Genomic DNA, 15,644 nt, shown 5'->3' on the forward strand with positions numbered 1-15,644 from the left:
TATACGTATGTATGTATGTATGTATACGTATGTATGTATGTATGTATACGTACGTATGTATACGTACGTATGTATACGTACGTATGTATACGTACGTATGTATACGTACGTATGTATACGTACGTATGTATGCGTACGTATGCGTACGTATGTATACGTACGTATGTATGCGTACGTATGCGTACGTATGTATGCGTACGTATGTATGCGTACGTATGTATGCGTACGTATGCGTACGTATGTATGCGTACGTATGTATGCGTACGTATGTATGCGTACGTATGTATGCGTACGTATGTATGCGTACGTATGTATGCGTACGTATGTATGCGTACGTATGTATGCGTACGTATGCGTACGTATGTGTACGTACGTATGTATGCGTACGTATGCGTACGTATGTATGCGTACGTATGTATGCGTACGTATGTATGCGTACGTATGCGTACGTATGTATGCGTACGTATGTATGCGTATGTATACGTATGTATGTATACGTATGTATGTATGTATACGTATGTATGTATGTATACGTATGTATGTGTGCATATATATATGTATATATATATATATATATGTGTATATATATTGTCTACTGTCGCGCACCAACCGCCAAGACAAATTCCTTGTATGTTTGGCATATTTTGGTAATAAATGATTCCTGATTCCTGATCCTGGTAAACTTCTGTGTGTCTATGTAGGTGTATGTCAGTTGGTGAACAAGATGGATGAAGCATCAGGCACTGTCAAGGCCTTCAACAGGAACGATGAGCAGTTCCTGGAGGCATTCACCATCTTCTGTGGTCTTGGAATTCAGAACACCCAGATGTATGAAACTGTGGAGAGAGCAATGGCCAAGCAAGAAGTCACTCTGGAGGTCAGCCTCTCTCAAACACACTATAAGATCATGGGCGGTCCTTACGACCAGATATGGTTGAGCATTGCATGAGAGCTAAAAAATAACCAGCATCAGAGTGTTTAAATGAAGAAAAAACTGAATAGAAAACTTTATTCCCCCCTACCATGGCCAATTTGGTAATTTGTTTTAAAAATAACAAAACATCAAAACCCATTATTCAACATAAAGGGTCCCGTAGGAGAAAACGGTTCCTTAATCAAACAAAAAGTTTACCCGGCTGAGTCCCCAGTTCCTCCTTGTTGAGGGCCCTCCTGTAGGTTTTCCTCTCTTCTCTCCTTCTGCTTGTCCCGCCCTCAAGTTCGGACTTAATCAGGTGGCCCAAACACTTACACCTGGGTGAGTAGTGAGGCCTTCTGGGAGCTATAATTGGCAGCCATCTTGTAGGTTAGCTGCTATGGTTGGGTACCGAGAACCGGTACCCATATGGCACCGGTTCCTATACGACCGGTATCTACTGTACCGAAACACAACGCAGATTTCGGTGCTTGCTTTCGGTGCCTGAGTTGATTGAAAAACCTTATTTACACACACTGATGACACCGTCCTCGCAGCAGAAAAAGATAACCGACAGTCTCTCTAGCTACAACATCTAGCTAGCCATCTACCTTCTATTTATATTTATTTAAGTCAGTGTTTCCCCACCCTTATTAAAGTCTGCATGTTTTTTCGCAGCGCCCAGCATTAACGCCCCAACGGACGCAGGCAGACAATTGCGTGTGCACGCAGACACGTGCGTGTATACAGGAGAGCACACGCTCACCAGCGGTGAAAATCAAGCACAATACGAAAAAGCTTTGAATTTCAGACCCTTAATGGAGAGTGCTAAACTGGGTTTAACCCGTTGCATATTACCACTATGGGGCGCCGTTTGTCAAATGTTGCACGTTCTAAAATCCTGCGCAGTTTTGGTACATTTAGTATTATCATATGGAAAAAAAAATGCACGACAATATTGATATATAACTTTTTCAAACATTTAGAGAGAAATTCATGTAAATTCATGCAATAACTTTTCCATGGATAATGTTTGGTGGTAACACAGTAACAAGTTGTTAAATAATATAAATGTTTCATATGTAAATGTTAAATATAAATGTAAATGGGGGTGGGGGTGCAAGGTGCAAGTATTTGTGTGAGCTGATATAAATGACATGGAAAAAATCATTACATGAAAGGATTTGGATTTTAACCAATAGCAAAGCATTTATTTGCAAGGCAATTTAACAAATTGGCAAGGGTGTAACAACTTCATGAGGACCAGGGATCCAAACGCAACACTTTGTCTTTGTCTGTTTACTTGCAATGCTTTTGACATGGACACCGGAAACTTCATGGTTCTTCATTGTTTCCACTGTGAAATTGCTTGTCCCAACAAAAGAGACCCCTTAACGTCCTACAATCGGTGCAATACATTATTTTCTTGGCTGCAGCATAAACCAGCCATTCTAAACAGGACCCCCAGTTTTCATTCAACAGTCTTTTCTTTCTCTTTGTTTATTTGTTGGTTTCATGACCAGTTCGTCTCTCTTGTGTCTTGCGGGTTTTCCTCCACCTGCTCTGTGCCGCCACATCCTTCACCTGCACTGCGCAGTTCTATCAAAAGGATCCACCTGTCACGGTGTGCGCGCCTCTATGTTGCTTAGCGTACGGTGGCCGTGTGGCGTGTGAACTATAGTTGAAATGCGTGTGTCTCATGGACAATGCGTGAGGCTTCAGAACCTGCTACGAGTTTATTATGTTAGACGTGTTTGGAGAAGCGTGTAACGGACCGTCTCATCCACCCGAGGAAACGCTGCCTCCCGTCGCCAGAGAACAGAGCAGAAAGGTCCGCATGGATCTCTGCTGGCCGACAGTCTGCCGAACAGCCCCGAGCTGTTAAACGGGTCTTCATCTCCACGCACATTCAAACTTGCCGAAGCGTAAAATAGTCGTCGCGGTCCGTAGTCGGTGCACAAGAACCACCACTGCACCGATGTAAGCGAGCGTTCTGGGTTCGTGGATGACGTCATCATGACACGTTAATATCCGCCGTACTTTGCCTGTCTGTTGGGTGCATGCGAATTTAGGGGGGAAAAAGTATTGTGACTTCGTCAACCACCAACATTTACGTCTCGTTAACGAAAGTTAGAATAGATTTAGTCATATGTAACACCCTATTGGGTGTGGAACTTTGAGATTGGGACTGAGTTTGGGATTGATGTCCCAAAGTAATTGCAGGGGCTGCATATAAATAAATATGTCCACACTCTGGGTGTACCCCTACACATAGTTTTTATTTTTTAAGATGCTTTTTTTTCATATGATAATGCTAAATGTACCAAAACCCATGGTTCTGTGAGGGGAAGTCTTCTCCGAGTCCACAACACTCATCACAGATGATGAGAAAAATAAACGGAACCATGCTCCTCCTCAATCAGAAGTTGGACAACAGGCTTAGCACTCTGATACCCCAATGATAAAATGTCCTCTGTTTAGCTTTTTTTAAGATTGGAACTACCCTCTATGTCTGCTACACAAAAGGCACTGTCACTGATCTCCACCTGACATGGACAAGTCATTTCAGCCAAAAGAGAGAGCCCTAGCTAGACCGGCTATTTTGCTTTCACATTCTTATGTTGTTATCACAACAGGCGCCGGCGACTTTCCAACCACCTTCTGTGTTTTTCCCCACTCTGATTTCATCTCTCCAACCTCCCTTGGAATGCACAATAAATTCTTAAAGGAATCTGAGACCTTCTTGATAGAGGCTCCAGGTAGATATTCCTAGTCAACTCAATTAAATTCCTTTTATTGTCCCAGCATTTATGGAGTGCATGCTATCATAAGCCAACAAGTGCCTCAACAGTTGGTGCCTTGTAAATGAGGAGAAGGATTTTTATACTTGATTTAACAGGGAGCCAATGCAGAGAAGCTAATGCAGTAATATGATCCATTTTCTTACCACTTGAATGAGTCAATCCTCAAACATGGTTTTAGTTATGGCCAATGCATGACTAGCATAGAAATAACAGGCAGTTACTCCCCGTCATTCAGCTCCAGGATTCTCCACCGTTGCCTATGTGAACATTGAAGTTTCCCAGCAGAACTATAGAGTACATAGACAGAGCTTTTGGTTAAGAAGCGGATGGGTTCTCCAAACTGGTTTGAGATCACTGACAACAGTTAGAAATCTCTCAGCAAAAAAAAGTTGGATAGAGAAGCATTATTTATCTTTTTCTTCTTCATTTATTTACACCAAGTATTCCTACGGTGCATATTTAATACCTATTTTCATTGTGTTTCAATTAATGTGAACCATCAGATCATCAGAAACTGATCGTCACCTCAAAGTAAAAAGTAGAGCTAGAAAATGCATTTCCTGCTGAAAATGCGTTGGAATGCAAAAAGCTGAAATGAACTTCAGAAAATTGCTGAAATTACAGAAAGTTGAAGGGAATTTTAATACATTTGCTGAAATTACAGATATTGGAAAAGCTGACATTAATTTGAAATTGCTGAAAATACAGAAATGGGAGAAGCTGAAAGGAATTTCAATAGATTTGCTGAAATTACAGATATTGGAAAAGCTGACATTAATTTGAAATTGCTGAAAATACAGAAATGGGAGAAGCTGAAAGGAATTTCAATAGATTTGCTGAAAAGGCAGAAATGAAAACCGCTGAAATGAATATGAAATATTGCAAAAAAATACAGAAATGAATATTAAAACATTGCTGTTAATACAGGCATAAGAAAAGCTGAAATTATTTTAAAAAGTTGCTGAAAATACATGAAGTGGGGAATCTGAATTTCAAAAGATTTTCTAAAAAAAATACACAAGTTGCAGGAGCTTAAATGAATTTTAAAAAGTACAGAAATAACAAAAGCTGAGATGACTAAAAAGAGGTTTAAAATAGTTTGTAGTAATATTAGTAGTAGTATTAGTTGTAGTTGTAATTGTGGTATTAGTAGTACTAGCAGTAGAAGCAGTAATAGTAGGTTTAGTATCAATAGCAGTAGAAACAGCTGTAATACTAATACTATTTGCCATAGTAGTATTTGTAATAACATTAGTAGTAGTTGTAGTATTAATAGCAGTAGAAATAGTAGTATGGTAGTAGAAGTATCAGTTGTAGTACTACTAGAAGTACTAGTAACATGCTTAGTGGTTGTAGTAGTATTTGAAAGAGCAATACGTATTTCAACGAAACCGCTTCATTCTGAGCTTCATGGTTAAGGTACAGATAATCATTGAGGCTTTTATTTTGTAATGATGGAATTGGGTGAGGGGGCGTTGGGAGACAGAATGTTTGTTATTCAAACTAAAAAGTTTTTAATAAGTAGGCCTCATCACAAACATTACAGTAAAAATTCCCTCCATCGGGCTTTTATTTTGTAATTATTGGACTGGGTGGGGTGGGGGGGCGTAGATAGAGGGAGGGAGGGTGAGACGGTGAGGAAGGGAGGGGTGGTGAGGAAGAGATAGAGGGAGAGAGGAGGAGAAATAGACAGACAGACTGACTGACTGATTAACAGTGAGAAGAGGTCAGGGGGGAGGGGGGTCTAGTGTCTTTATCATATTGGTCTGTTGACAGAAAGCATAGCTGCGTCATGTGACTCCACTAATCAGGTCATAGGAGCAGCTGTGAGTCACAGACAGAGCTCCTGCAGCTGTGTGCGAGTAACCACGGCAACGGTGCACCTGGGCTTATTAACGAGCCCTAGCAAAGGGCAGACACAGGACAGCGAGTTACACAGAATCCACACCTCAAACAAATATCTACCAGCGCAAAACTATATCAGCTATCTAAAAAATACGGCGTTTTTACGAGACTCAAGACTCTACCGAACACATGGATGCGTTTTTTTGTCTGTCCGGTAATAAATACGGCTCCTATCGCAGTTGACAAAACGTGTACCTTCTGGATTTTTTGAGAAGTATGTCGGCAGATTTGTATTGGAGCCTATGGGGCTTTTGGCAGAGGTTGTGTCACTCTAACACTCCTTAAGCCAAAACTAAAGAGCTCTGGGATTCTATGAACACATTAATCCAATCAGCACAACCATGCCCTCATTAATCTGAAGAAATGAAGCCTCAAGAGTGTATACTTTGGCTGCAAGGACAGAAGTTCCATATTTTTTTAACCAGATTCTGGCGCTGCCCCACACTCTAGCCCTCGAGGTCCCCCTCTAGCAGACGCAATACACACTCATGTAAAAGTCAGAAACGAAGTGAAGAACTAGTGAAACATAATCAGTGATTATTAAAAAAGTAGAATATATATCAACAAGCTGTTTTTTTTCGTAAAATAGTTGAGACTTGCATCAACAATTGAAAGTTTAAATGGTGTCTGTAGCTGAAAGATTGGCGGAGCTGAAAAATCTGAAAGTTGAAGAAGTTTAAGAGGATTTGAAAACGATCTCCATTGGAAAACCATGTTAAAATATTAATGATTATTGATTTATATAAATTCAAGCTTAAGAGGTAGAAAGCTGAAAAGCCATAGCCCTAAAGCCAGAAAGGAGCTGAATATTTTAATATTTGAACGGTTTAAATAGCTGAAAATGTGAAGGAGTTGAAAGGGGGCGCGGAAGAAATAGAAGATGAAGAAATAAAGATTCGAAGAACAATACTTGGAAAGCTTAATGCATTCCAACAATTAGAGATGCATGTTAGAGATCAGTTGTATAACTATATTAACCAGATACAACACAAAGTATACCTTACCTTTTTTTATGTGCATGTTTTTTTCAGGTGTTGTCGTATCACGCCTCCGCTGCGGAGGAAGAATCGCGGGAACTCCAGGTAACCGTGGTAAATTAAAATTTATTATTTTAACCATACACACTTACATGCCCACATAAACATTAATTCCCACTCATTGATTCAATTGACAGAGCCACAAAGATACATGCACACTGATTTGTGTGGAAACCGATGGCCATTGTAATACTAGATGCATTAGATTAGCATTACATTACCTTGAACAAAAGACTGATTGACGCACATGTCAGTGTGGGCTCATTGGGGCGGAATGCGTTCACAGAAAGCAGTGGAGAAATTTAAAAATAACCTTTGAGACACCCCAGGGAAAACAGTGCATAAAGTATCAATTTGAACTATTCAGGCACCCATTATTTTTTATAAATTATAAGAAATCCAAGCATTTTTATAAATAGTGTGTTAAATAAATATTTTATTTTTTTATTTATTAAAATAATATTTTACCTTTTAACTTTTCCCTCTACAGTTGATATACATTTTTCAGAGATAAAGTAGATGTGTGATCAAAGTATTTTTGTGCTGTTACCTACAATAAAAAAAAAAGAGAGAGAGGTGTTTTGTAGAGGTGGATAAAATGACACATCACAACTCTCACTAATGTTTGTAAGTTTCATATAGAAACCAGAAAGTGTATTTGTGGTCAGGGTTTAGAGGTCAGTTGTAAGTGTTTTTTGGTTTTTCAAAGCCCTCCTCATTCACAAAAACCTTCCTGTCTGATATGTACAGCAGAATCAAAGAACGGAGTTTGCACTGTGCACATATGGGGGCCTGTTCATTAAACGTTGCTCTCTAGCAATGTAAGCTGTTGGATACACAACAGGGTACACAGCACATTTCAGAGAGTTAAATTGACTTTGTGAGATTCAATTTTAACTCTAAGCTAGTGTTTATATTGTCCCAATCTTGTCAGTGTTAAATCAACACACAACGAAGTGTTAACAAGTTAACTCTGAATAAATGTCAAAAATAAATCTGCCCAATGTTAAATACATGCATACATACAGGTCATTTAGCTGACACGTTGATCCAAAGCGACTTACATCGCATTTTTAAGATGTGTGACACTGTACAGCAGGGGTCCCCAAACTTTTTCCAGTGAGGGCCACATAACTTTTCCCTTCTCTGATGGGGGGCCAGGGTCAGTTTCAACAGAAAAAGTGTGACATTCGCAGGGGTCCCTAAATGTAATCATTTATTGTTTTCCAGAAAACATGCTGACACTCCAGCGCACCACACATATCCAAATATTAATAACCCTTTCTGAGATCAAATAACCCTCTCTGGGTTCTTCACAGAAAGAAAGTTATGCTGTGCCATGCACAATCCTAGATAAAAAGGTAAACTTCACTTGTCACAGCAGAATCTCAAATGTCTCTCAAAGTTCTTGTGTTCTTTGTAGGTTCCATAGGCTAGCCCAGTAGACACCACTGTAGGCTCCCTCTCATCAACTTCCCCCTGAAAAGCACAAAGCAAGCAGGCTAAGAAACCAAACTAAGTGATACAGCACAATGCATTTCAATACCAGTATGGTTGTGGAGATGGATTTTTATCCCAATAGATTTTATTATGATTACATTTGTTGATACACAGAATGACTGATATAAGTCAGAAAAGTGAGCTTACCTATGTACTGTGTGTTCATCAGTGTGATCTGTGGGCCTGCATCTGGCTGGAGAGAAGTTGAATGTCCGGTTCCATTCTAGTCACAGCCAGTCTCAAACACTGATGCAAATGTTCATCTGTCAATCTTGATCTCGTTGGAGTTTTCAGGAGTTTCATGCGTGAAAAGGTTTGCTCGCAGATATACGTGCTGCCAAAAAGTTTGCGTTAACTCCACGAATAAAAATAAGAAGCTCCGCGGTGTCCTGCACGTCCGTGCTCTCATCCAGTGCTAATGAAAAAAACTAAAAATCTTTAGTCTTCTGCTGCAGCTGGGCATACACATTACCCCCAATTTCTTCAACACGTCGGGTAATTGTACTTGCCGACAGACTCACGGAATTAAAGACATCTTTCTTCTCGGGACAGACCTCCTCCACGACAACATTCAAACATTTCTTGACAAACTCTCCTTCAGTGAAAGATTTACCGCAGCTTGCTATCAGCTGAGCAACACGGAAGCTGGCCCGAACTGATGCTTGGTTCAGCTGAGTTTGCCGTACAAATGTAGTCTGCTGAGCGAACAGTCCAGTTTTTAGCTTAGACATTTTTTCTGCTCGCATTTGGCCGTGCAGGCTAGCATACTTGTCTTTGTGACGGGATTCATAATGTCGGCGCAGGTTGTATTCTTTGAATACCGCCACCGTCTCTTGACAGACGAGACAAACAGCCTTTTCTTTCAACTGAACAAAAAAGTAATCATGTGTCCACTGCGGGTTAAATACCCTGCATTCTGAATCAATTTTTCTCTTACCACACCGTTTTGCCATTATTGTGGAAGTTGCATTCCACTGAGAAAGTTGAGAACAAGCGTGTGTCTCGTTTATTTTTCACAACGGATGAAAAAACAAGATGGCGCAGCCCTGTAATGTCCCTATCAACGGGCTCTACGTCATCAACAACAACAGAACATTTAAAGGGACCGCGATCCGTCGAGCAGTCGTAATTACTTGTATGACACAACCATTTACCATAACCATTAGCCTTTTTTTGTCTCTGTATTGTTCAGGGGGCCGGGGTCAAATGTGGAGGCGGGCCGTATGCGGCCCGCGGGCCGTAGTTTGGGGACCCCTGCTGTACAGTAACATTTCAAACCTATCAAAGAGTTAATTTAACTCTAAATGTCGCAAATGAATCTGATCTTGACACTGGATAATGACTCCAGCACTTTCGTACAATTGACTCTGTAAGAGTTGAATCATCTTTTTGCAGTGTGATTTCAACTCTGCACCTTCAACACTTTTGCCTAACTGAACCCTAAGAATTTTGCTGTGTACATTTTTAAGTTTAACTCAACACAGTGTGATTTTAATTGTTAATTGTATGCCACATTTCTCAATTTGATCTAAAATGAATTATTTGTTTGATAATTGGACCACTCCTTTGTCTTTATCTTTAAATCACAGTGGCCACATTTTTCCGGCTCGCAGGCTACTTTTCAACTAACCAAGTCAACCAATCTACCCCCTCCCTCCCTGACTGACGGAGGGGTTGGGGGGGGGCAGGCAAGGATCGCTAATTAGCATTAGTTTCGGTCATCTCCGCGCATCAGTGACGTCATTTTTTTATTGATGGCACGCGATCGACTAGTACTGCCTTCGACCTATTGGGCACCCCTGATCTAGAACAATATTTCTTTCTGTAGATGCATGGTAATAGATCACGATCAGATGCACTATTAAGGTGAAATGGAAATCAGACATAGTCAGTCAACAAGCAATAATTGGAGGTAACACGCTCTCTTGAACCTATCGTATGATTGTTCCTCTGACTTTGTACACATATTACACAAGATATAAATTATTTTATACCTGCAGCAGAGCTCTTTCTTGATTATTTTTTATTATCTCACTTCTTCTGACAGCACATAAAGGCAACATCACAAATAAGAACCAGCTTTCACACCAGTTACGTTCTCAAAAACTGCTGTTGTTTTCTCCTCTCCGCGGGGAGAAGTGTCTGAACTAACAGCATAACCTGATTAAGTGGCCTCCCTCGGGGGACAAAGACAGGATGTGTCACTTGGTATCTAGGACACGGGCTGGATTTTAAGGGTACGTTCCACCCAAGAGACCGCTACATACAGTATGTGTTGAGCGGCTACTGTAACTGCAGCAACAATTTAATGATTTAATGTCTCGTTATATGAATTGAAATAAGAATGACATTAAGAATCTATAGAATGATTACAATAATTAGGTCAAAGTAAATAATGCAGATGATACAGATTTGTATTTATGCCTGTATATAATTGAATCATTGAGCCTCCCTGAATGTGTTTGTGTCTATTCGAAGGTGTCCACAGTGCCATCAGCCCAGTCGTTGCGTCTTATGGACTTCAGCTTCAGTGACTTTGACTTGTCAGACACCGAAACCACGCAGGCTACTATTCGTATGTTTGTCGACCTCAACCTGGTCCAAATCTTCCAGATGAAATATACGGTAAGAAGTGACCTGGACAGAGTTTCAGTTTAATCGTAGATATTCTTGGTCGCCACAGGATGAACCTCGTTGATGTCTTGTTCACATAATAACTGTTCCTCTAGTACCATTCAGTACCCTCAGAAGAAAAGTTATTTTCGTTTTTAGAACTTTACTACATGAACACAGGCATTTCCAAAACATGAGACAACGCCGGCATTAATTACAATAAAATACTATTTCTTTTTTAGAGTTTTTGGAACTTTAATTTGTTTATTCTTTAAAAACAAGCCAAATAAGACATTTGGTGGTATCAATCTCACTTGTATGTCAAAATGCAAATCTACAACCCAAATCTGTCCTTTTTCAGAATGGCATTCATGTAACACAGTTTTCAGAGCAGCACTGATTTACTTGCTGTACTTTACACAAAATACAGCAGTCTTTAGACAGTACCTTTTTAATTACTTCTTTAAGGATTGTTCTGAAGCAGAACTCCACTTCAATTCATTTTATTTTGTATAGCCCAAAATCACAAGTTATGCACTTGTGCACACAGCAAACATCCCTCACACTGTTTGCCTCCATCAATGCGGTCTGTCAGACCCAGCGTTCTCCAGCGCCCCCTCAGAGCCAGCACCCCCCCAGCCGCTGGCAGGTTTGGCTCACCTCCTTAGCACGCTCTCCACGTGAAGAGGTCCTTGTGTGTCTGTGGTTGAGGCCAGTGACAGCCTTGATTGGAGAGGATTATGGCCCTCCAGCAGCGAGAGCTGGACCAGCCCAGGTTAAACTATACAATATGTTATTACTTGCATTCTTTTGTAACATATTGAATGCTCTGAAGGTCTTTCTTCTAAATGCTGAATTAGCATTCCAACAATTATCTGCCTCTCTCATGAGCCAAAACCCTCATGGTGCTTAGCATCCAATCCTGAAAAAGTTGCTCATGTGTTAAAATATGTCTTTCTGCTCTTTTCCACTTCTGTAGAGTTTGTGCCAGTGGGTTCTGAGTGTGAAGAAAAACTACAGAAAGAATGTGGCGTATCACAACTGGAGACACGCCTTCAACACTGCCCAGAGCATGTTCACCCTCCTCAAATCGGGACACCTACAGGTTAGAGCCGCCCATCACTGCTTAGGATGAGCTAATTTGTTATATGATGCTAAACATTTGGAATAGCATGAATGAAAAGCTTGCTGCTGAAAATAATTGTATTTGCAATCTTGTTGAACAATATAACCCCTATTACAAACAAGGTAGTAATGTTGAATTACAACATGAATTGAATTCATGTTGATTTCTAGCTGGGTTAAATTGAATAGCACCTATAATGGATGCTCCAAATCTAAATCAACTCCTACAACACAAGGAATGAGATAAATTGGAAAACTTTGAATACTCGTGGTTTCTGTAACATAGAAACATGCAATAATTTCTGCATAAATTTGAAATATTGGAAACTATCAATATGTTGGGATGTATCAGTATTGACAATGCTTGAGTCATGCTTCAGCTCTGGGGTAAAAGCGGTTATGTCATAGGCACAAACAGATGTGCTGTCCACTTAAGGCTTTGTGTTGAGCCCCCACGCCGCCAACAAATTGGAGTTAGGATAGCAAGTGTACACAGCTTTTGTTTGGTTTAATTGTTCTAAAAATTGTCATTTGTCATTATGCTATGTAGCTTGTGTGTGTTTCGTCCATCTCCTGACAGAATAACCTCAGCGATCTAGAGGTCTTGGCTTTGATGATTGCAACTCTCAGCCACGATCTGGACCACAGAGGAGTCAACAACTCCTACATACAGAGGTACACTAGGAGAGTATGAGTCATATAAGTATATGTATGTGTGGCAGCACAGTGCATCCACTCTGTGTGCTTCTTCTTGTGTGTGTCCAGGAGCGACCACCCACTGGCCCAGCTCTACTGCCACTCCACCATGGAGCATCACCACTTCGACCAGTGCCTCATGATACTCAACAGCTCCGTAGGTGCACTCACTCACTCACTCATATACAAAGGCATCCGGCAAGTAACCTACTTACCAACTACCAAAAGAGATAAAACACTAGTCCTAAATGGTTTCATACTTTGTCGAACAAGTAATATATTTCATCAGGTGATGGTGACAGCAGATGGATTTTCTTGTTTTTTGCATGGAGACAGACATGTGTTTGTTTTGTTCTGAGCGGTAGCAGAAATGTCCAACAGGTTTGAGGTCATTAAGGAGCAATGTCACTAATAGATATGCGACATAGCGCCTTTGAGGCCAACACCTACACAGGATGGTGGCGTCAAGGACTCAGAGGTTTGAGTTGGGATGAGGTGCAGTCAAGAAAACTCACGCTCTGGGATGCGATTAACCATTCCCCTTTATTATCCTTGGTGGTCTTCAGGAAAACAGAGAAAAAACAAACACTTCTAATGGACAAAAATAAACAAAAGGAACCCAATAACCACAACCTCTCTGCAGGTGACTTCACTACAGACTCTCTCGGCATTTCCCTTTCCCCTTGCTTTTATACAGCCTTCCAATCAATTGGGCTAATTGGGAGAAACCAACTGTCTGGGGGTTCTGTCAGGTCTAATTGAACGTGCTGTATCCTACACAGTTATGATAATAATTCACATACGTTCCGATCATAACGTCAACAATGTTGTCATGTGGATGTGAACAATTATATAACCAAGTTCTGACATTAATGTACACATTTAGATTACAATAGGCTGTTACATATATATTCTGTCCTGTCCCAAACAAGGAATGAACTAGCCCACTTGTCAGTCAATTTGGGAAAAGGCTCTTCCTTTTCACAAGATAGTTTGCCCACCAGAGATCTCTGACAGTTATTCATCGACTGAAGAAGGACTTTCAATGGAAAGTAGCCAAGTCTGCTCAAAGGTTTACTGAATGACATCAAGCACTACTTTGCATATATGTGACAAATAGCCAAGTCGAGCTAAACCTAATGGACTCCTACAAGCTTTATTATTAGCAATTATTATATTTCAATGCTCCGTCATCAGATCAATTTGCATCTAATCTACCTCTCGCTTCCAAACTGCTAAAAGTTGAAGATATATTGATCGGTCCAGCTTTTATCAACATTGGGATATCTACCTGGTGACTATAATGTGAAACGGGGATTTCAATGTCCCAAAAATGTAATATATTGCTTTTTAGCTAACTCTAGTTGAGAGGTATTCAATTAACATTCAAGAATCAACATTGAAGTTACATTCAGTTCATAAACTAAGGCTGACTTTTGAATCCATTGTTAGGTGTGATTTCTCTCTTGGTGAAACAGCCCAGAGATCTGGGCCAAGCCACAGACACCACAGGGGTCCCTCAGCTATGGTCTGTGATCAGATGCAGGTTGAGCAGTTACACCACGACAAAATTCCCTTTTAAGGTCCACTTTGTTATGCATTCCTCCAACTCATTTTCTTTATACTGTGCACCAAGCAAATTGCTAAGACAAAAAAGGTAATTTATGTTTTCAGATGATACCTCTCACCCAGAGCAATCGGGGAAGGTGGGGCTGCGTTCATTCGGAAATGAACAACCATCTCCACTGTCTTTGGAGCGTTGAGGTCCAGGGCCCGGTTTTTCAAAAGGTTTAATCCGGATAAAATTTATCCGAATTTAGTAATCCTTTTTTTTGCCATCCGTGATCACGTAATCCAGTTTACTTTTGAGCCAGTTTTTCAAAGCAACATCGGATTGGATCAATCTGATCCAGATAGGACCTTTTCAGGATCACCAAATCTGGATAACCAGTGCTCAAACAGGATAGGAAATCACAATGTAGAACTATAGATATGTAAAGAGCAACAAGTAGAATAGCCAGTGTGGGGTCAATATAAGTTTATTTTTATTTGAAATGAAAACACACACATTTAAAAAATACTAAAAACAAGAAAAACCCCACTCCATCCTCTTCCAGCAGTCCGCTCATCTGAGACCTACAACACAAACACTGTACATTGAGGATATTTATAACAAGTTTCAAATATATATGTATTGAATTAAAAAAAAAAGACTTAATGTCAAATACTCCACAAACCAAGGCCAGACTTGAGATCCGCCTCCTAAAGGCTACGCTCAGACAAGCTGGTCTCTCCACATCAGATGAGGATGTCTGATATTATTGTGGAGTATTTGTAGGTGAACTCATCCCAACCTTTGCTAATGTTCCGGGAAAGTGAGACTTTTCCAGCCTCACACGCTGCTTCCTGTCAGAGAGGAAGTCAGTGATCCACTTGCAGATGGAGTCAGGCACATGCAGTTTGTCCTGCAGCAGAGAGGGGATGATTGTGTTGAATGCAGAGCTGAAGTACACAAACAGGATCCTGGCATAGGTTCCTGGTCAGTCCAGGTGCTGGAGAATGGACTGGACTGTACTTGTATAGAGCTTTTCTAGTCTTCCGACCACTCAAAGCGCTTTAACACTACATGACATCATTCACCCATTCACAACCCATTCATACACTGATGACAGGATCTACCATACACAGTGCCACCTGCCCATCAGTAACTAACATCCACACACTAGTTGCAGCTACAGGAGCAATGTTGGGTTAAGTGTCTTGCCCAAGGACACATCGACATGCAGGTTAGCAGAGCCTGGGATCGAACTGCCAACCCTCTGTTTGAAGGACGACCGTGCTCCCCACTCACCCACAGACGCCCGAATCAAGAGAAGGACCGTGTTGACTGCGTCGTCTGCAGACTTGTTGTATGCGAACTGTAGCCTTGCAGTTCCTGGCGCACCCTCTACTCTAAACTCCACCATACAGATGCAAGCAAACAGTTCACACTCAGAGAATTTGACTTGGAAAATGTTTTAACTTATATGGACAGGGTTTAGTTGTTTGACT

General features: G+C 40.7%; 1 protein-coding gene and 1 long non-coding RNA gene across 3 annotated transcripts in view; one reads left to right on the forward strand and one right to left on the reverse strand.

Moving 5' to 3' along the window:
• The window catches only part of pde5ab (phosphodiesterase 5A, cGMP-specific, b), a 48,640-nt gene that overhangs the window by 23,898 nt on the left and 9,098 nt on the right, over positions 1–15,644 (forward strand). Inside the window, exons 11-16 of one of the 2 annotated variants that reach the window (XM_040182315.2) lie at positions 702–877; positions 6,654–6,713; positions 10,638–10,784; positions 11,752–11,877; positions 12,478–12,572; positions 12,663–12,750. In XM_040182315.2, the coding sequence (XP_040038249.2) occupies positions 702–877; positions 6,654–6,713; positions 10,638–10,784; positions 11,752–11,877; positions 12,478–12,572; positions 12,663–12,750 (692 nt within the window). The remainder of the gene's footprint in view (positions 1–701; positions 878–6,653; positions 6,714–10,637; positions 10,785–11,751; positions 11,878–12,477; positions 12,573–12,662; positions 12,751–15,644) is intronic. The other variant, XM_040182316.2, reaches the window with a different exon arrangement.
• LOC120822544 (uncharacterized) lies at positions 6,706–9,183 on the reverse strand. Its single transcript, XR_005712694.2, has 2 exons — positions 8,307–9,183; positions 6,706–8,138 (listed from the first exon to the last, which is right to left on the reverse strand). It is a non-coding gene; the product is annotated as an uncharacterized LOC120822544 (long non-coding RNA).

Source organism: Gasterosteus aculeatus, chromosome 7 (assembly GCF_964276395.1).
Source record: "Gasterosteus aculeatus chromosome 7, fGasAcu3.hap1.1, whole genome shotgun sequence".
Taxonomy (NCBI): Eukaryota; Metazoa; Chordata; class Actinopteri; order Perciformes; family Gasterosteidae; genus Gasterosteus; species Gasterosteus aculeatus.